General features: G+C 37.0%; 1 protein-coding gene across 1 annotated transcript; it reads right to left on the bottom strand.

Moving 5' to 3' along the window:
- Positions 1-1,003: 1,003 nt before the first annotated feature.
- On the bottom strand, positions 1,004-1,569 carry LOC122049440 (putative lipid-transfer protein DIR1). The gene has a single exon (XM_042610821.1). It carries the CDS (start codon positions 1,493-1,495, stop codon positions 1,181-1,183), a length of 315 nt encoding a protein of 104 aa, XP_042466755.1. The 5' UTR covers positions 1,496-1,569; the 3' UTR covers positions 1,004-1,180.
- Positions 1,570-22,422: the final 20,853 nt, after the last annotated feature.

The following is a 22,422-nucleotide window of genomic DNA, read 5'->3' as shown; positions in this document are numbered from 1 at the left end:
CATTTGTATGTTCACTAACTCAATTATTCTACTGAAATCCTTAGAATAAGTTGATTTCTGTTGGACCTCTATTGTTGAATGAGTTCAGGTAATTTAGTGGTTTGTTGAGTATAAGGGAGCTTATTTCGTGGACCCACTTGAATACAGTAGAGAGAATTCCTCCTCATTTGGTTTGTGCACTTTTAAATTACTAGAATTTAGAAATTAAAATTAAGTCATGACTCAATAAGACTATTAATGTCGCTTTTATTTTCATGCTCTGTAACTTATGATATATTATTGTGCTATACTTAATATTAATATACAACAATAATAATCAAATTTTATCCCATTAAAATCATTAAAAAGGGTTGGCTATATAGATTTTTTTTTACATTAGCTTTTATACCCTATTAAATTATTTTTTATATTTAAATAAATGTAATATTATTATATTTTTTTCATTCATAAAATTTAGGAGGAGGGATTTTCTGATCTAGGATCCCTGGATCAGAACCTCTGCACATTTATTGGTGGGATAAATTGAACTCTACTTATTAAATAGATGGAGTCTAACTCATCCACCAATAAATTTAGGGCTCTCTTACTCCAACCGATCTTGAACATATTATCTTATCTCAAAATTTAGTGAAACTATAATTATGCTTTGAATTCCTCATTTATTTTCTTATAGTTTCCTTTTCAAATTATATATACAATATGATCAGCTGATGGGCTATATATGTCATCAGGAAGGAGATGTTTTTTTTGTTCTCTATTATAAAAAAGTTTTTATAAAAAAATTCAGTATTAGATGTATTACATATTCATTCTTTTTAATTTTTTTTTTTTTACTTAGTCCAATTCTTTCGTATCAAAGTCCAGCGCATCTTTCTTTTCTTGGATCCATCGTCCGTCACGCGAGAAGATTACTTGTTTCGTTATTAGTTTAACTAATTGTTAATTTCTTAGCAAAACCAAGATTACTTCTCGACTATACAACAAAATTAAAGAAAACAGAAGATAACCAAACTGACACATTATTATATTACCGCTAACAAACCAAATGACTTACAACGACTTCGCCACACAGTCACCTAATTAGCCAACACAGGAAGTAGAAAACACGATCGCATGCAAACCCAATCAGTAGCACCAAATTAGTTAAAACTACTAGACTCAGCAGGCTTAATTTCCGTAGCTAATTACATGTTTGGGGCGGGGCAATGCTGCACTTGGCAGGAAGCTGCATGGCCAGATCGGGGTTGATGCCGAGGTAGGGTAGCAGGTTGGAGTTCCTGAAGCTGCAGAGGCACGTCAGGTTGGCCTGCTTCAACGCCGAGCAGCATGCCTCGCTCGGGTTGGCCTCCGCCTTCACCGTGCTGATGCTCGGCTTACACGCGGTCAGCCCCTCCTGGGTCATCTTGCACAGTCCTTGCCCCGCCGCCACATCCACATTGATGCACACAGTCAACGCCACCATCACCATCACCATCACCATCACCGCAGCGGCCATAGCGGAAATTGGCTTTTACTACTAATTCTAACAATTGCTAGCTCACTTGGTGCCGGCTACAAGGGACTGATGCATTTATATAGTGAAGAAACAGGGGAGCCCGTGACAGTGCCTTTGTCTGGAGTGGCAGTCACGGGAGGCCTCAAACACAAATTAGTGGAGTTTGTGCATGGACTGGTGGATGAGGATGCATGCCAATGAGCAAGTACTCTTTGTTTGTAGTAAGAGATGCTCTGTTAAAGTTTACGTAGGAAACTGTTTGGGTGGGGGACAAAAGAGTAGCCAAGCAGCAGACAGAGGGAGCATGTGGTTGAGGTGCAAGGTGTTAGCGCATTTGCCGAGTAGATAAGCTTTCTTAATTGTGAGTTTGAGGGTTGTAAGTCTTGGGATCTTTGTATTGATACAATCTGAGCACGGGTAGAATAACGATATATCATCGTTTTGGTTGAGTCGAGGTTAGAGTTAGACTTTATCTCTTTAAGACGAATTTGCTCCACATGCGGTGCTCACGGAACACGATAATAGTCTCCCAAGATACGACTTTATCTTGCGATAGCAGCACTGCAAATCGCAAGACCTCTGAACCAAAGAAAGTTTCTCGAACTCTCCAATGAAGTATGGAATGCAATGCTTGCTTTGTTGGGATCTTTGTATTGGTTGTTAGGATCTTTGAATTGGTGCGATCTGAGTGCGGGCAGAATGATGGTATACCACCGTTTTGGTTGAGTTAAGGCTAGAGTTAGACTCTATCTCTTTAAGAAGAATTTGCCCCGCACACAGAGCTCACGGAACACGACAATCGTCTCCCAAGATATAACGACTTTATCTTGCGATAACAGCACTGAAAATTGCAAGACCTCCAAACCGAAAAAGGCTTCTTGAACTCTCCAATGCAAGTATGGAATGCAATGCTTGCTTTGCTTGGAAGGAATTGAGTGAGTGAAATGAGGATGTGAGGGACTCTATTTATACTAAATGAAGAGGTATAAGAACCTCTTGGTTCAATTAGATCTCATCCATCCATTTTAAATTGGATGATGTAGATCACATCCTTTCCTAAGAGGCACACTACCTCTTCATAAGATGTCACCCTTTAACTATCCAAAAGGCACTTACACCTTTTAATTTCTCATTTATAATTTCTATCAATCTCCCACATAAATAAAAATTAATGAATGCATGTTATCACCTAAGGAGAGTTCAATCGATAAGTTAATGCATCGGGAATCGATAAGTTAATGCATCGGGAGAGGTAGCTTGTGGTTTTGAACCTTCCGTAGTGGAATGCTATTGAGCATACTAGGCTATGCAGTGAACGTGATGTCTTGAACTGCTGAGCTGTTTGTGTATACTAAGACAATAATATCCACATAGAGATTTATCTCACCTACTTTTGGTTCTCATGGTTGGTTTTGATTTAGCCATGGGCACCATCTTGGATTCATCAGTGTTTCATTGAAGTGACAAGTCTTTACACTCACATAGGTGACACGTCTATCAAGAGTTTCCTACCATACTCCACCTTATAAATGTATAGAAGTCATTAAAAGCACACTTAACCTCACTACATGTGGTAGGATATCACAAGTTCATCCTATGATTGAGATAGAGATAATATATCTCATGTGCTATAACACAACTTCTGTAACTTCATTGTCCCATTGAACCAAGATTTTGGTATCTCCAGTCAACAAGGTTGGGTTACAACTACAGTTGTTTTATTTGTATATTTTTAGTCTCATTCCTCTCAATGAGCAATATACTTGATCTCGACTTAGCCCCTTCGTAAGAGGGTCTGCCAAGTTATCTTTTGACTTGACATAGTTGATTGCAATCACTCCGTTCGAGATCAACTGCCTAATGGTATTGTGTCTGCGACGTATATATCGAGACTTACCATTATACATACTACTCTGTGTCATTTCAATCGCCGATTGACTATCACAGTGTATAAGTACGATGGGTACAGGTTTCGTCTAACTCGGAATATCTTTCAAGAAATTTCTCAGTCATTCAGGTTCTTCTGCTGCTTTGTCTAGTGCTATAAACTCGGATTCCATAGTTGACCGAGCAATGCATGTCTGCTTTGTGGATTTTCAAGATATCGCTCCTCTACCGATTGTGAATACATACCCACTAGTGGATTTGGAATATTTTGTATCTGATATCTAATTAGCATCACAATATCGCTCTAAGATAGCGGGATACGTTTTGTAATGTAATTCGTAGTTCATAGTATATTTCAAATATCTAAGAACTCGCATCAGTGCTTTCCAATGGGTGTCGTTTGGATTACTCGTAAAATGACTCAGCTTGTTTACCACACAAGCAATATCTGGACGTGTGCAGTTTACGAGATACATCAAACTTCCTATTAACCGAGAATATTCCAATTGCGATATGGGCTCACCATGGTTTTTTGCTAAGTGTTGACTTAGATCCATAGGTGTTTTTACTGTAGAGAGACTGTACACATTGAACCTTTTCAACACTGACTCTACATAATGGGACTGTGTCAAAATTATCCCTCCGGATGTCCTGAGAATTTTAATTCCTAATATAACATTTGCTAGACCTATATCTTTCATATCGAAATTCTTGGTCAATATTTTCTTTGTACTTATAATTACTGCCTATTTTAAGCATGTCGTCTACATATAGACAAACGATTACATGACCTTTAGGTGTGTGTTTGACATAAATGTTGGTGCAATATTCCCTAGGTCAAGGTTGACCTGGTTAACCAAGCCTGAGTCTTGGTTTGGGTTTCGATGTTTGACAATATATTGGGTTTAGATGATATGGACAATGCTGGTGCAGTTGTTCATTTGGGGAGATTGTTGATACAATTCCCGTTTGGTCAAAGTTGACCAGTTAAGATTGTGAAGGAAAGTCAAGTAGGTCAAGGTTGACTGGATACTTGACTGAAAGTCCTGGTGAGTGAAGCCAGGCAGAAGGAAGTCCTGGTGAGTGAAGCCAGGCAGAAGAAAGTCCTAATGAGTGAAGCTAGGCAGAAGGAAAATCCTAGTGAGTGAAGCTAGGTGAAAGTCCTGGTGAGTGAAGCTAGGCAGGAGGAAAATCCTGGTGAGTGAAGCCAGGTGAAAGACCTAGTGAGTGAAGCTAGGCAATTGGGAAAGTCCTGGTGAATGAAGCCAAGCAGGAGAAATCCAGATGGGTCAACGTTGACCAGACATCTGGTGAGAGTCCAAGTAGGTCAAAGGGATTGACCGGATACTTGGCACGAGGAAGAAAAGTCCAAGTAGGTCAGAGGGATTGACCGGATACTTGGCAAGAAAAGAAAAGTCCAAGTGGGTCTGACCAGACACTTGGTGAGAGAGTCCTAGCTGGTCAAGGGTGACCGGATGCTAGGTCTTATGTACCAACAAGTCATGGTTGACTAGATGTTGGTTTATGGGGCTTTGGACTTGGTTTTGGGCAAAAACCAAGATTTGGATTGATCAGCCGATTGATCCAGCAGATTTGGATTGATCCAACAGATCTGGATCGATCAGTGGATCGATCTAGCAGATTTGGATCGATCAGTGGATCGATCCAGAAGATCTGGATCGATCGGCCGATCGATCCAGTGAGTCCCCGCGAACAAAACCCCTCTGGATCGATCGGTGGATCGATCCAGAGGTCCCAATCGATCAGTAGATCGATTGGGAGCTGCTGTTTATGCGCGATAAGCCCTGGATCGATCCACCGATCGATCCAGGCTATTCCAGAGAGTACAGAGACGCTCTGGATCGATCCGTGGATCGATCCAAAGCCTCCCCGATCGATTGGGAGCAATCCAATCGATCGGGATCCGACCGTTGGCGTCGATTTAAGCCGCAGGCGTTCATTTCCTTCGGTAGAACTGCACCGATTCACTCCAGATACTCTCCAGCACCTCCATAGCTCTCTCCAAGCTCCAGATTGCCAGTTCTTGAAGATTCTTGGAGGCTTTTCCAAGTCAAGAGGCGGATCAAAAACAAGAAGAAGAAGTTAGGGTTAGGGTTTTTATTGCACATCTTGTAAGCTTTTGCTTATCTTGTATTTCCCTTTCTTCTTCTTGTATTGAGAGTGTTGTAGGGCTTCTCCGCCTTTGGTAGTTACCATAAAGGAGTGTTATTCATAGTGGAGGGTGCGTGAGTATGTGTGGATCCTTGGACTAGTCACCTCTTGTGAGGTGGATACCAAGTAAACCAACATTGTTAGCGTTGTGTGGTTTGTTTCTTGTATTTCCGCTGCGCATCTTTGAAGAAACAAGCAACGACGAGCATCTAGCACGCGACGAGATATTCACCCCCCTCTAGCTACTTTTTGGTCCCAACAAGTGGTATCAGAGCGAGGCCGCTCTTCACCGGAATCATCGCCGGAAGAGGCAAACAAAACAAGCAAAGCTAGAGGGTGAAGAAATTGGAGCAAATTCATCAAAGTCAAAGAATTCAAGAAGCTCAACTTCAAGATGCAATTCCAAGATGGACTTGGATTTGACACAAGGGTGGCTCCACCGTACACATCCACAAGCTTCGATTCTTGGAAATCAAGAATCAAAAATTTTCTTATGATGGAGATAGAGCAATGGTTTGCTCTAATGGAAGGCTTCAAAGCTCCAACAAACTCCAAGGGCAAGCTTCTCAAGAAAAGCAAATGGAGCTTGGAGCAAATTCAAAGGAGCGAGGCAAATGATAAAGTGACCAAGCTTTTAGTCAACTTATTGCCTAGCCACATTTTGGCTCAAATCGGAGAATTCAACGATGCCAAGGAGCTTTGGAGCAAATTGGCAACAATCCATGAAGAACCCTCCACTGTACCGAATCAAGAGGAATCCAAAGAGGGCGACTCATTGGAGCAAGATCAAGAGGAGGACTCCGAAGTTGAGAGATGCTTAACTTCCGAAGAAGAGGAAGTCCAAGAAGCTTCATCCTCAAAGGAGTGCAATCAAAAGAGCAAGGAAGGATCATATTCCTTGTTTCATGTACAAGAGGATGAAGAAGAAGGTGAAGCCTCCACCTCTAGGATTGAGGGGGAGCAATCTTCATTGACACCGGATCAAGAGCAAGAAGAATCCTCCACATCCGGGTCAAGAGAAGATGAGGATGAAGAAGCTTTTACCTCCGCAAGTCAAGCAAAATCGAATGGAGGAATATCTTCGGATCAAGAGGAAGCTTCTACCTCCGAATCAAAAGGAGAAGATGCCACCCCTACAAGCAAAGGTATAAACATTTCAATTAATGATAAAAATCATATCATATGCTTTGAATGTAGGGAACATGGGCATTACAAAAGTAAATGCCCTAAATTGGCCAAGAAGAAGGGTCAAGTGGCACAAAAGGGCAAGGTGAAGCCCAAGGAGACCATCCCCAATACAAAGAAGAGCAAGGAGCATATTATATACTTCTCTTGCAATCAAAAGGGGCATTACCGAAGTCAATGCCCCAAGGGGAAGAAGATGGTCAAGGCTCAAGGAGGAAGCTCAATTCAAGGGGGAGCCTCTAAGGTAAAAAGAAAGGTAACTTTCATTGAGCCTATTCGCTTGCATAATGGTAAAAAGGATGTTAATTCAAGTTTATATCATTTTAATGCTATTTACCATGAAAATATGAGGCATGATAAAATTAAAGAAAATCATGTAGCTTATCATGCTAAGACTACCACACCTAGGATTAGGAATATAGATAAAAATCTAGGCAATCACACTAAGGACCATAGTTATAAGCCTAGAAACAAAAATGCTCATGGGTGTAATGAAAAATCAAAATCTAAGGATTTAATGAAAGAAAATCAAGTCTTGAGGTCAAGACTTGACAAACTAGAAAGGACCCTAAAAAGGATGAAAAATATCCTTAAAGGGCAAAATGAGCAAAATCTAGGTTTAGGACAACAAGGGTCATTCAAGGGCCATAGAGGTTTGGGATACAAACCTAAAATCAAAAAGGATGTACCTACTTACCATAGGGTTCCATATAGCTATGGAACTAACCCTAAGTCTAGAAGTCAAGTCAAGGATACAAGGGAAGTCATCCCTAGAAGTATCTTTGCAACAACAAATGTGACTAGGACTTCTAAGAAGTCTAAGAAAGTCACTAACAAGGTCACAAGGGAGGCTATCCTTAGAGTTGACTTAGAAAAAGTGACCAAGGCTTCTAAGAAGCCAAACAAGGTCACTAGGAAGGTATCTAGGGAAGTTATCCCTAGTGAATACCTAGAGCATCCAAGGAGCACCAATAGGTTTTGGGTTCCTAGGAGCATCTTCTCTACCCCATAGAAGGGTTAGAGAGTGTCAACTCTAAGAAGAAGGGTAGTTAACCCAATTTTGAAGAAATTGACACTCAAGGAGCATTTTCAAGGTTATTATTAACCTTTGAAAATGAAATGAATTTATGTTTACTCTTGGGAAGAGTAAAATGTGTCACAATTTGATAAATTGGATGATATTTTAAGTGACACAAATTGGGAGAATCATAGGAACTGCCAAGTTGGGATTTTGGTATGTTCTTAGGAAATTTAAGGTCAATCTAAGCCTTAATTTAAAGTGCTACCCTTGTGGAAAAATGAAATTTGCCAATATTTGAGGAATACACTTAATTTCAATTGGCAAAAATTAATCAAGAGAATTAGAAATGCCAATATAGGTTTTGGCATTTTCTTGAAGCACTTTTGGACAATCTAGATTTAATTTTTAAGTTAGCTAAGATTAAGGATACTTAGATAGGTAATTCAGGCAATTTTATTTATGCTAAACCTTGTCATGTTATGTTTGCCCATCACATGCCATGACACCATATTTAGTTTTATATTTTTCATTCATGACTTATTATGAAAAATATAAAAATACCATGTCATGTCATACATACATCATGTAATTATAGGAATCTTTCTTTTGAAAGCTATTTCATTTTGATGTATGTCATAACATTATCATGCATTATGCTTAATTCCTTAAAAGCAAGGACAAATGGCATTTATCAACAAGTGTTTTCAACAAGTGTTGTCAACAAGTGGTATTAACAAGTAATATCCTAAGTGGATGTTCAATATCCACAAAATGCCTAGATAGATATGCATGATCCCTAGATTAGGGCAAAACCAAACTTTATATCTCACAAAGACCAATAAGATAACTTGTATGTGTTTTAGTGCACATTAGATACAAGTGAGATGTTAGGATGATGAACAAAACTAAAGATGTTGATTTAGTGCATTCTTTTGAGTTTTAAGTTCATCAAAACATATAGTTATGTATTTTCCCATCATTGGGAAAGCTAATGTACAAGTAATGTGCATTAAGACCAAGGAATATGGTGGGATATTGGTTTTGAAAATATTTTTAAAATAATTATGGAAAACCTTGGTGAATGCTATCTTTTGATAGTAATCACCATTGAATAGTTAGACACAAACTTGAAGAAAACACTATAGTTTTTGCAAGTTCTCAAGTTTGTATCAATCTTTGAAAATATGATTATTTTCGTAGAAAACTATGTTTCCATGATAAATCATACCCTAAATAATGTCTACACAAATTTTTACGATTTTTGGAATTTTGTAGAATTTTCTAGGGGTTTATGAAATTGGCTGAAATTGAATTTCAACAATTTTAGGCCTTCAATCGATCAGTGGATCGATTGGAGTGCCTCAATCGATCAGCCGATCGATTGAGAAGGTATTTCTCGCGAGCAGAAGCTCGCTGGATCGATCAGCCGATCGATCCAAGAAGACTGAATCGATCAGTGGATCGATTCAATAGGGTTCAATCGATTGGAACCCAACTCTAATCGATCGAAGATGCTGATTTTGGCTGGGAAGGTCTGATTTCAGCATCTTTGAACCTATTTTAGTCTAGGTAACCATTCCAAACCCCTGTAAATACATTTGTATACATAAAAAAAGGGTGTTTTCGTGTGGAAAACAAGGATGGATTGGTTAAGGAATGCCAAGTTGAAGTTTAGGTTGAGGTTTGTTTCAAATTATTGAATATTTGAACCTCAAAACTTCTAAAATTGGGTTTCCTAAAGTTTTAGGGATTCCAAGTCATTGTTGGTGCAATGACAGAAGTTACCACCATGTCTTTAGGGGGAGGGACTCTTTAAAGACATGAAAATTATTTTTCATGAACCTTGGAAGGTGTTTAACCTTCCGTTAAGAACATGCTCAAGGTTGAGCGTTTGAACTTTAATGGGGAGTGGATATCCTCATTGTTCAAGTGGTTTCAAGTGGATAATGCTCAAGGATGAGCATTTGCCTACATTGGGGGAGAATGTAGGGTTAAGGATAATGAAGGGTATGAGATCTTCATTATCGTGTTGATCACAACGAGTGAAGTTGTGAACAATGATGAGCAACTCTTCAAGGGGAGAGTTTTCAACAAGTGAATTTGTTGATGTGTGCCCAAAAATGGGGCATGGTTTGATGTGTGCCAATAGGGGGAGAATGAAAGGGAGTAAGTTAGGATTTCATTACCTAGAGGGAGTTTGCCCTCTTAGGGGGAGAATGAAGGGCTTAACTTATGGATTCATATATTGGCATGAAGGGAGTTGAGGCTATGGAAGTAGCCTAATTTCCTAACTTAACAAGAGGTATTGTCAAACATCAAAAAAAGGGAGATTGTTGGTGCAATATTCCCTAGGTCAAGGTTGACCTGGTTAACCAAGCCTGAGTCTTGGTTTGGGTTTCGATGTTTGACAATATATTGGGTTTAGATGATATGGACAATGCAGGTGCAGTTGTTCATTTGGGGAGATTGTTGATACAATTCCCGTTTGGTCAAAGTTGACCAGTTAAGATTGTGAAGGAAAGTCAAGTAGGTCAAGGTTGACTGGATACTTGACTGAAAGTCCTGGTGAGTGAAGCCAGGCAGAAGGAAGTCCTGGTGAGTGAAGTCAGGCAGAAGAAAGTCCTAGTGAGTGAAGCTAGGCAGAAGGAAAATCCTAGTGAGTGAAGCTAGGTGAAAGTCCTGGTGAGTGAAGCTAGGCAGGAGGAAAATCCTGGTGAGTGAAGCCAGGTGAAAGACCTAGTGAGTGAAGCTAGGCAATTGGGAAAGTCCTGGTGAGTGAAGCCAGGCAGGAGAAATCCAGATGGGTCAACGTTGACCAGACATCTGGTGAGAGTCCAAGTAGGTCAAAGGGATTGACCGGATACTTGGCACGAGGAAGAAAAGTGCAAGTAGGTCAGAGGGATTGACCGGATACTTGGCAAGAAGAGAAAAGTCCAAGTGGGTCAAAGGCATTGACCAGACACTTGGTGAGAGAGTCCTAGCTGGTCAAGGGTGACTGGATGCTAGGTCTTATGTACCAACAAGTCATGGTTGACTAGATGTTGGTTTAGGGGGCTTTGGACTTAGTTTTGGGCAAAAACCAAGATCTGGATTGATCAGCCGATTGATCCAGCAGATTTGGATCGATCAGTGGATCGATCCAGCAGATCTGGATCGATCAGTGGATCGATCCAGAAGATCTGGATCGATCGGCCGATCGATCCGGTGAGTCCCCGCGAATAGAACCCCTCTGGATCGATCGGTGGATCGATCCAGAGGTCCCAATTGATCAGTGGATCAATTGGGAGTTGCTGTTTATGCGCGATAAGCCCTGGATCGATCCAGGCTATTCCAGAGAGCACAGAGGCGCTCTGGATCGATCCGTGGATCGATCCAAAGCCTCCCCGATCTATTGGGAGCAATCCAAACGATCGGGATCCGACCGTTGGTATCGATTTAAGCCGCAGACGTTCATTTCTTTAGGTAGAACTTCACCGATTCACTCCATATACTCTCTAGCACCTCCATAGCTCTCTCCAAGCTCCAGATTGCTAGTTCTTGAAGATTCTTGGAGGCTTTTCCAAGTCAAAAGGCGGATCAAAAACAAGAAGAAGAAGTTAGGGTTAGGGTTTTTATTGCACATCTTGTAAGCTTTTGCTTATCTTGTATTTCCCTTTCTTCTTCTTGTATTGAGAGTGTTGTAGGGCTTCTCCGCCTTTGGTAGTTACCATAAAGGAGTGTTATTCATAGTGGAGGGTGCGTGAGTAGGTGTGGATCCTTGGACTAGTCACCTCTTGTGAGGTGGATACCAAGTAAACCAACCTTGTTAGCGTTGTGTGGTTTGTTTCTTGTATTTTCGCTGCGCATCTTTAAAGAAACAAGCAACGACGAGCATCTAGCACGCGACGAGCTATTCACCCCCCCTCTAGCTACTTTTCGGTCCCAACAATAAATGTATTTGTCACATTCATTTATTTTGTTTTGACAGCATTGTTTTGTCAAATTTTTCGTGTCGTTGTTTAGACACTTGTTTAAGTCCGTACAACGACTTAACAAGTTGACACACCTTTACCTCTTTTCCTAGAGCTACGAACCCCTCAGGTTGCTCCATATATATTTCTTCTTCCAACTCACCATTTAAGAACGCAGTCTTAACATCCATTTGGTGTATTTCAAGGATATACAGTGTTGTGATGACTATCAACACTCATATGGACATAATCCTTGTCACCGGTGAGTAGGTATTGAAGTAATAAATGCTTTCCTTTTACTTGTATTCTTTGGCTACAAGTCTGACTTTATACTTGTCAATCGATTCATCAGCTTTATACTTGTGTTTTAGTATCTACTTACAACCTAATGGTTTAGTATCAGAAGGAAGGTCCACTAATTCCCAAGTATGGTTATTCATGATAGACTCGATTTCATTATTGACAGCTTCTTTCCACAATGGGGCGTCGGGACTAGAGAGAGCTTCGCTTATTGTTCTTGGGTCCATTTGTGACATAAAAGTCATGAAGTTCGGCCTGAACGATTTCTCAACTCTAGCCCATTTGCTCCGATGTGGCTCTTCACTTTGATTGTCAATAGTCCTTTTATGACAACTAAGTTCAGAAACATCATTTTCGTTAGAACTTCCATTGTTATTACTTTGAATGTTCCCGTTCTTATTCGGGAATATGTTTTCAAAGAATATCGCATTTCGAGATTTTATGGTTGTTCCCACATGAATATCAGGAATGTTTGACTTGTGAACTATGAAACGATATGCACTACTATTATGGGCATATCCGACAAATATCGCATCGAACGTTTTAGGTCTTATTTTTACTTGCTTTGGCTCGAGTACTTCGACCTTTGCTAAGCACCCCTACACCTTCAAGTATTTGTATGATGGCTCACAGCTTTTCCATAGCTCATATGGTGTTTTATCATTTTTCTTTTGAGGGATTTTGTTGAGAATGTGGTTTGTTGATAATATAACTCCCCCCCAATAAGTTTTGAGGTAAGCCTGAATTTATCAACAAGACATTTATCATTTCCTTTAATGTCCGATTTTTATGTCCGGTAACACCATTTGATTGAGGTAAGTAAGGCGTCGTTGTCTGATAGATAATGCCAGATTTTGAACAAAACTCATCAAACGATGCACTATATTCTCCACCTCTATCGCTACGAATTATTTTAATTCGTTTATCAAGTTAATTCTCAACTTCTATTTTATAGGTTCTGAAAGCTTCTAAGGCTTCGTTTTTACTTCTTAAAAGAAAGACATAATAGAATCTCGTGCAATCATTGATAAAAGTAATAAAATACTTTTTAACTCCTCTAGTTTGCACGAATTTTAAGTCACATAGATCACTATGTATTAACTCTAGAGGAGTTGTTGACCTTTCCACTGAATGAAAAGATAGTCTTGTCATTTTTGCTTCCACGCACACTTCATATTTGTGTGTTTTGTCTATATTGACATTTGGTAATAAATTTAATTTGACGAGACGTTTAAGAGTATTATTATTGACATGCCCAAGTCGATCATGTCATAAATTAAAACACTCAACAACGTAGCTGGCAACCTTTATTTTATTATCATCAAAGTCACGGTGTACAGTCATTACAACCATTTTGAACAGACTTTGTTCTAAGTACCCCTTACCTGTAAATACACCATTCTTCGTAACTACAAAGTTGTTTGACTGAAACATTAGTCTGAAACTAGCTTTACAAGTGTCGATCTAGAAACTAGGTTCTTCCTGATGTCGGGAACATGGAGCACATCAATGAGCGTTAGCTTTTTCCCAGACGTCATATTCAGAACAACCTTCCCGAGTTCGACAATCGGAGATATTGTGGAATTACCCATATAGAGCTTTCTTCCACTTATCGGAGTATACTTGAAGAACATCGTCTTATCAGAACAGATATGACGTGTTGCTCTAGTATCGATCCACCACTGCTTCAGGTTATCCGTCACAGTGTTAGCTTCAAGCATGCCCACAGTGAGATCCAATTCCATGTCGTCAGAAGTTACAACCTGGTCCGCAACATCCTTCTGACTCTTGGTTGGTTTCTTCGGGCGTCTACAGTCTTTGGACATGTGTCCTGGCTTTCCGCAGTTGTAGCATGTGCCCTTGAATTTCTTGCCTTGAGCTTTCTTTTTAGATTGGTTCAGCTTTTTGGCTTTTGGCTTAGCCAGGTTCGACATCTCGTCGACTACCTGTTTTGTTCCTCTGGAGTCGGACATTTTTTGATTATCTTCCTCAATTCATAGCCTTAGGATTAGGTCTTTTAGTCACATCTCCTTTTGCTTGTGCTTCAGGTAATTTTTGAAATCCTTCCATAACAGAGGGAGTTTCTCGATTACCACAGGTACTTTGAACGACTCGTTCAGCTTCATGCCTTCGATATCTAGATCATGCATTATCAGTTGCATGTCTTGGACTTGAGATGCCACGCTCTTGAAATCCATCATCTTGAAATTTAGAAACCGTCCGATGATGAATTTCTTCAATCCAACATTTTCGCTTTTGTATTTCTTTTCAAGTGATTCCTATATAGATTTTGTCGTTTCTATTGAACAATACACGTTATACAATGTGTTGTCTAATGCGTTGAGAACGTAGTTGTGGCACAGGAAATCTCCGTGCGTCCACGTATCGTATGCAGCCTTATTATCAGACTTACCTTCCGTAGCAGCCGGTGGGTCTTCATGCAAAAATCGTACGAGGTTTAGCATTGTCAGGTAAAACAACATCTTTTGCTCCTATTGTTTGAAGTCGATTCTGTTGAACTTCTCCGGCTTTTTTTCGTGTGGAATGGTGGTCGAACCGTTGTTGATCCCAACCATTAGTTTGCACAATTAAAAAAAATCATCTTAAAAGTGTTGGGATCTTTGTATTGATACAATCTGAGCGCGGGCAGAATGACGGTATACCACCATTTTGGTTGAGTCGAGACTAGAATTGGACTCTATCTCTTTAAGACGAATTTACCCCATACACTGTGCTCACGGAACACGACAATCATCTCCCAAGATACGACGGCTTTATCTTACGATAGCAGCACTGCAAATCGTAAGACCTCTGAACCGAAGAAGGCTTCTTGAACTCTCCAATGAAAGTATGGAGTGCAATGCTTGCTTTGTTTGGAAGGAATTGAGTGAGTGAAATGAAGATGTGAGAGACTTTATTTATACTAAATGAAGGAATATAAGAACCCTTTTATTTAATTAGATTTTATTCATCCATTTTAAATTGGATGATGTAGATCACATCCTTTCCTATTCTTTAACTATCTAAAAGACACTTTCAAGGAGTTAATTTGGAGTGGCCAAACACAGCATCAGCATGTGACGAGGCAAGTGCATGCCTCCGGCCATTGTAGTCTATCGTATTCTCCGACCATACTATTAGACATCCTTTCGCCAGTTGGACACGCACGACCTTTGCCCTTATGTATACAACTTGTTAATTGTTAACATACAACTTGTTGTTAGTTGATTTGAACTAGAATTCGAAATCGACGGTTCTACAGTTCACAAATCTCGATTCTTAATCTTAACAAAGACAGTTAGTTCACGTTCAAAATGGTTAAGGTTATAATATATATAAATCTGAAAAAAAAAATCATGCATTTATTTCCATCGTCTATCTATCCACATAGGCATAGGAGAATTAAAATCACAATTGATTCCTTCGATATTAAAATCTTGTACTTTATTCTTTAAAAATTGTATTCTTTTTATTGTTCTTTTTTGTAACTTTTATTCAATTATTAAGTGGTGCTTGAGCTTTCAAAAGGTTAGGAGCTAAAGTAGATCACCAAAGAATATTATGTTAAATCTTACATTAATATTATTATATTTTAGTCTGATAAAATATATATCACATAAGTTATATCTTTTAATTACTTTTGTATGTTCGATGATAATTAATAATTAATACCCATTAATAAATTTATTATTGGATATATTATACTAGTCAAATAGTAAGTAATCTATTAATAGAGTTAGATTAATAAATTTAATGGGTTAAATATATAATAATTCTGCATTAGAAAATTTAAACAAACAAATTGAAAAATTGACCTCAATAAAAAAAGGTCAAATAGTTTCCTATTGAAAAAGTTAGGATGGTAAATTAATTGTGTAGGATCGAAAGTACTAGTTAGAGGGGGAGGTGAATAATGTTCATAACTTTTTCACTAATTCATTTAAAACTCAGATTAAAATGCAGCGTGATAAATAAAAAATGGAAGTAAAAATAACGCTAACAAGTTTATTTTTACTTGGTTTGGAGCATTTGGCAACTCCTACTCTAAAGTTTGTGATCGTCGTCACTTTCATTGGGGAATCCACTATCAATTCGAATATTACAAGAATATTAAGATACAACTTTGCAGTAAATAAAATATACCGACAAAGAAATAGATTCGGTGTTGAGCGTAGTTGTCGGAGCAACGTCACATCTTAGTAGAGTCGTCTTTGAAGTAACACACAAGAGAGAGATTGTCAAAATGAGTTGTCTTCAAGGAGCTGCTCGAACACAACTTTTATAAGCTGTCAAAGGTGCCTCCCATTGCATCCAAAGGCACCTCCAGATGTAAAACTTTATCCTGTAAGCCCCCGGTCTCGAAAACTCCACTACCTGCGATTTTTATCCCTTTGAAGGAGCCTTCAAGACTCTCCAAGGCTCTGCGATAGTCTTCAGGGCGCCTCCAACAATCTGGAAGGCACCTCTGAGCCTCTCCACATGGGGCTTCGACCAAGGCACCTCCAACAGCACCGGAGGCGCCTCGAACATTGTTCATCCGAGCTATTCTTTGTGCATTTCATTTCCTGTAAGGCATATTAGTCCAAATACCAAAGATACCTTGCAAAATAAAGTTAACACGACAAAATATGATTAATTTAACCGTCTTTGGACTGTCTGATTCTAATTTTCAAATTTTTCATGAAACCCTAGGTCGAATCGACGGTTACTATTCCCTCTTTGGTGAATACGTCCTCATCTACTCCTCTTAGGAGAGATTACATTTTTGCTAAACTAGTCCTTCAGACCGTTTGAACTTTTGCTCAGCATCCAAAACTTTTAGACTTTCACCTAGTGTTCTCAACCCTTGCATTTCCCGTCTGGTGTTCGTGACTCCCAGGACTTTCATCTAGTGTCCTCAACCCTAGGAGTTCAATCGACATCCTCGACCTGTTAAGATTTTACCCAATCCCACGGACTAGAACTTCATTGTCTAGCTGTAGCTAAGATTTTTCACCTGCCTAGTGCCCATTAGGAATTCTTTTTCTAGCCTCGACTAGGACTTTCCTGCACACTCAGTTAGACTTATTAGATCACAATTAACCATAACTTTGAACCTTTACCAATCATCAAAATCATGTTCGATTATCTGGTGCTCCATGCACCAACAAATTGAATGTTCGTAAATAAGCTTAGTGTTTGGTTTGATATGAGCTTGTTTGTATTCGTTTAATATACACAAGATCAATTAAATGAACAAGCTTGAACAACTCATTTAACTAAACGAACAAACTTGGACACATATGTGTTCAGCTTGTTACATTTGTAAACAATATTAGTGAATAATATTTGTGAACAACGTTTATAAATAACGTTCGTGAATCATGTTATAAATAAAACTCTTATCAACTTATTAAATAAATAAACAAAAACTTTTAAAATGAACAAATAAATTTATATTATAAAACTCAATAACTAATCAAACAAGCTTAAAATGTAAAAATTTCAAACAATTAAATAAACTTGAATTAAGAGCTTGATAACATCTAAATGAACCAAGCTCAAGCTAAGCTCAAACCAAACTCAATCTCATAAAAAATAAATTAAGCAAAGCTTGAACAATCATTTTAACAACTTGGTTCATTTTACGCTCGGCTTGATTTGGCTTAGTTACCTTATCAAACAAGCTTGAACACCATAAACCTTGACTCGACTCGACTTGTTTACTATCTTAGAAAAAAATTTAAGCAAATGAATTAATTTATATTGAACTACACTATACATTTAATATGACTAAAATATTATTAGATGATTTAAAAAAATATAAAATAAAATCTAAACAAATATTTAAAAATATTAATAAATTGGCAGATCAATTAACTCTACCTATGATGAACTAGTCATGGTTGGTCCCAAGCCCGGATAAAGGAGGAGGGTTGTGTTAAGCTGTTAGCCAACATTAAACTATGATAAATGTTCGATAAATGGATCCATTAAACTATTATATTAATGCTAGGTCGTTCTTGGAAGGAACACATTACAGGGTCTGACTGTAACGTCTCAGCAAGGACCGCTACTTCTCCATAACTTGGGTGTAGTGCTAAATATGTAAGAGTTTGTATTGCAGGTCTGACTGTAACGTATTGGTAAGAACTGCTATACCTTCATGAGAACTTGTGTATAGTGTTAAATAGGCAAAATTTCTCATACCATAGGTTGGATAAGAACAAATATTATAAAAAAATTAATAGTCTAAGATTTGGAATATAAAACATAGGAACTCTCACTAATAAAGCAATGAAGATAGTAGATGTGATGATAAGGAGAAAAATTAGAATTATGAATATATAAGAGATAAAATGTGTAGGCGAGAAGAAAAAGATGATAGAAAATTTGGATTTAAGTTATGGTATATAGAAAAGAGTAAAACAAGAAAGAATGGAGTAACATTGTTGTAGATAGTTCGTTAAAAGATAAAGTTATAGGAGTAGTTAGAAAAGAGGATAGAATTATAGCTCTAAAGATAATATTGACAAAAAAAAATCATGAACATAATTAGCATATATGCACCTCAAGTAGGATTAGATGAAGCTATCATATCAAGATTTTAGAATGATTTAAATGAAGTATTACAAAATATTTCATCAAATGAAATGATTTTAATAGGAAGCAATATAAATGGACATGCCGAGTAAAAAATGAGGAATATGAGAGGGTGCATAGGAGTTTATGAGTTTGGAAAAAAAAATGAATAAGGAAAAAACTATATTTGATTTTACAATAGTATATGACCTTATATTAGCTAATATGTTTTTTAAGAAAAGAGAAGAACACTTAGTCACATTCAAAAGTGGAAATAATAAATTGTAAATTAACTTTATTATTGTTAGGAATAAGGATATAAATATTTATAAAGATTGAAAAGTCATCCCTGAAGAAAGCTTAACCACCCAACATAGGTTAGTAGTATTGGATATATGCCTCAATTATAATATCAATAGAAGGAAAATATACACGACTCCTTGAATTAAGTAGTGGAAGTTAAATGATGGGAAACAAAACATATTTAAGAAGAAGGTAGCAGTACAAGCATTATATGGAATATACGGTAACTCTAATACGACATAGGATAAGATGATATCAAAGTTGAAAATAGTAGCCAAGAATGTACTCGATATGTCAAAGGAGTATGCACCACTAAGTAGGAATCTTGGAAATGGAATGAGAAAGTATAAGAGAAAGTGAATGAAAAATGAATAACCTATATATCTTTGTAAAATGAGAAAAACTTTAAAAAAATATATAATAGTAAAAAAAAGAGGCTTAAAATAGTTAATGAAACAAAGAATGAAATTTTTGAATGGTTATATTAAAAATTTTATAAAAAAGGGGAAAGAGACATTTATAGAATAGCTAAAGTAAGAGAAAGGAAGACAATAGATCTTATCCAAACATAATTATTAAAGATGAATGCAATAGAATACTAGTAAATGATGGAAAAATAAAAGAGCGATGAAATATATTTTCCATCAACTTTTTAATGAAGGTTTAAGTGACCAACTTAACTTAAGTAATTTAAGTAAGTTAAATGAGTATAGAAATATAAATTTTTATCGTAGAATTTGAACTTCAGAAGTATAATATGTTTTAAATGAGATGCACAATGAAAATCCGTTGGACAAGATGATATTTCGATAGAGATATGAAAGTGCCTAGGGAAATAAGCTATTGAATGACTTATAAAATTATTTAATATGATATTAAAAATAAAAAAAATACCTGATCAATGGAGGGTAAGTATTCTAGTTCCCTTATATAAGAACAAGGGAGACACACAAAATTGTATAAACTATAAGAGTATTAAATTAATGAGTCATACCATAAAACTTTGAGAAAAAATAACAGAAAAAAATTAAGAAAGGAGAGCATGATGACTGAAAATCAATTTAAATTTATGTTTGGAAGGTCGACAATATAACCTATATATCTTCTCAGACAACTAATTAAAAAGTATCATGAGCAAAAATAAAATTTACATATCATATTCATTGACGTCAAAAAATCTTATGATAGAGTCCAAAGAGAAATTATATTGAGAATTCTAGCAATGAGAGATGTTAGCGTAACATATATTGAATTAATTAAATATATGTATGAGGATGTAACGACCAGAGTGAAAATTTTAGGTGGATTTACTAAAACATTTCCAATAAAGATAGAGTTACATCAAGGATTAATTCTAAGTCCCTATCTTTTTATATTAATCATGGATGAACTCACTGGGCATATTCAAGACACAGTAGTATGATGCATGTTATTTGCAGATAATATTATTGTAGTAGATGAAACATGTGAAGGAATAAATGCTAAATTAGAATCTTAGTAGGAAATACTAGAAGTGAAAGATTTTAGGTTTAGTAGAGTAAATACATAATATATGGAACTTAAATTTAGTAATATTAGACATAAATGACACAATTGTTAAAATAGGAGATGATGAGTTGTTTGAAATAGAGAGCTTTAAGTATTTAAGATCATTTTTACAAAACGATGAAGAAATTGAGAGAGATGACTTACATAGAATACGAATAGGATGGTCAAAATGGAGGAGAGCGTCGGGTGTTTTATGTGATCATAAAATACCTCTAAAACTTAAAGGAAAATATTACAAAATGGTAGTTAGACCTTATATGTTATTTGGAACTAAATGTTGGGCTATGATTCAAGCACAAGAACAGAAGATGAAATTGCAGAGATGATGATATTAGAGAGAAAGTCAAAGTTGTATCTAAAAGATATGTTTAAGATGGTATGAGTGTATACTTAGACGACCAATAAATGCTCTAGTTAGGCGATGTAAAACTATGACAAATACATACATCAAACAATAAAGAGGAAGACAAAAAAGATTTAGTTAGTAACAATAAAAAATAAGATAAAATTTATTTAAGTATAAGTGATGATATATTAAGAGATAGAGCTCAATGACGTAAAATATTCATATAGCCGACCTCACTTAGTAAAATAATATTTGATTATTGTTATTGTGGCTGATCAATCTGTCGATTTGTCGATTTACTTTGGATCTGTAGAGACAGGTTGGTTATGGGTGGACTTGTTGAACTAGGTTAATGAGTAATCGACTCGCTCGTTGACTAGGTTCTGGTTCCAAGCCTGATCCAACTCGGACCTAGATCGTGGTCAACTCTAACTTGGATCATGGTCAACTCTAACTTGAACACTATGACATTCAATTAAAAGTTGTTTTTTTTTTCTTTATCTAAAAGAGGTTTTCACGTGAGTTGCAATCCACTACAATTGTCTCCTGAATAGATATGGAAGCTTATCCAGTTGATCCGAAGATTGATTTTTAGATAATATAACGGTTGGAGTCCAATGTTTGCATTTGAGGGTTCAATGAACTACACTTGTATACTAGTTAATGGGAGGTATCCAAATCAAATTTGTAACTGATTAAGTCTCAGATAAACTCTTAAAGGGATTTGGGGACACTAGAAACTCATGAAAAAACTCTAAAAACATTAATGTTTTCTAGTTAATTAAGTGTCCAAATTAAAGAAATCAAACCGCTTAAAACTAAGGTTGAATGTCTCAACATTTCAAGCTCTTGATAATTCACTTCTTGTTCATTCTCATAATTAGGAAGAGGTGGGATATTATTATTAGTGAAATTCTTGTTAAAGCCAAGCTCGGAGCAATGTTGATGATGAAGCACTAGAGGCCTTAGAATATGAGCAAGGCTTTGAGCAATGTTGTATTCTTTGGCACCGTCGGTAACTACATGGATTGTTGCTCCAATATTAATAGATCTTATGGTCAACTTTGAACGAGTGCAAAATGACCGGTTGGGTGTCTGATCTCCCCGATATAAAGAGCCATTGTATTAGGGTAAAAATATCTCCTATGATTTACCTACATGTATCTAGTCAGGAGACGACAATACTGAACCGTTTGAAATGAGTGTTATCATCTTTTAGTCTAATATTTTATTTCTAGAGGATTTCAACACTCTAATAATTGTAGGCTTCGATCCTATAATTATTATAAAAGGCTAGGACTCCAAGATTATAGCAAAAAAGATTCTATTAGATTCAATGCCAACCTATAATTGATATTAGACCAAAACTCTAAAAGGCTTAAATTAACACTTAGGGAGATTACTATGCAACTGAGACAACGCACTCTGAGATCGTCACTATTTGATAAAGTCAATTTTGTCTATTGGAAGAATGAAATGGAGTATTATTTTATGGTGGATTTTGATATTTGTACGATGGTTGCAAATTTTTTTAAAGTTTTGGTGAATAAAAAAGCTGAAGAAATTGACATGGATAGATTGAATAGAGAGACAAACAAAGAAATATCAAGTACTTGATGCTAATGCAATCATGGCTATGTAATGTTGATTTCCA

Source organism: Zingiber officinale, chromosome 2B, assembly GCF_018446385.1.
Source record: "Zingiber officinale cultivar Zhangliang chromosome 2B, Zo_v1.1, whole genome shotgun sequence".
NCBI lineage: Eukaryota > Viridiplantae > Streptophyta > Magnoliopsida > Zingiberales > Zingiberaceae > Zingiber > Zingiber officinale.
Note: the sequence above shows the minus strand (reverse complement) of the source record. Positions and strands in the feature narration are given on the sequence as shown.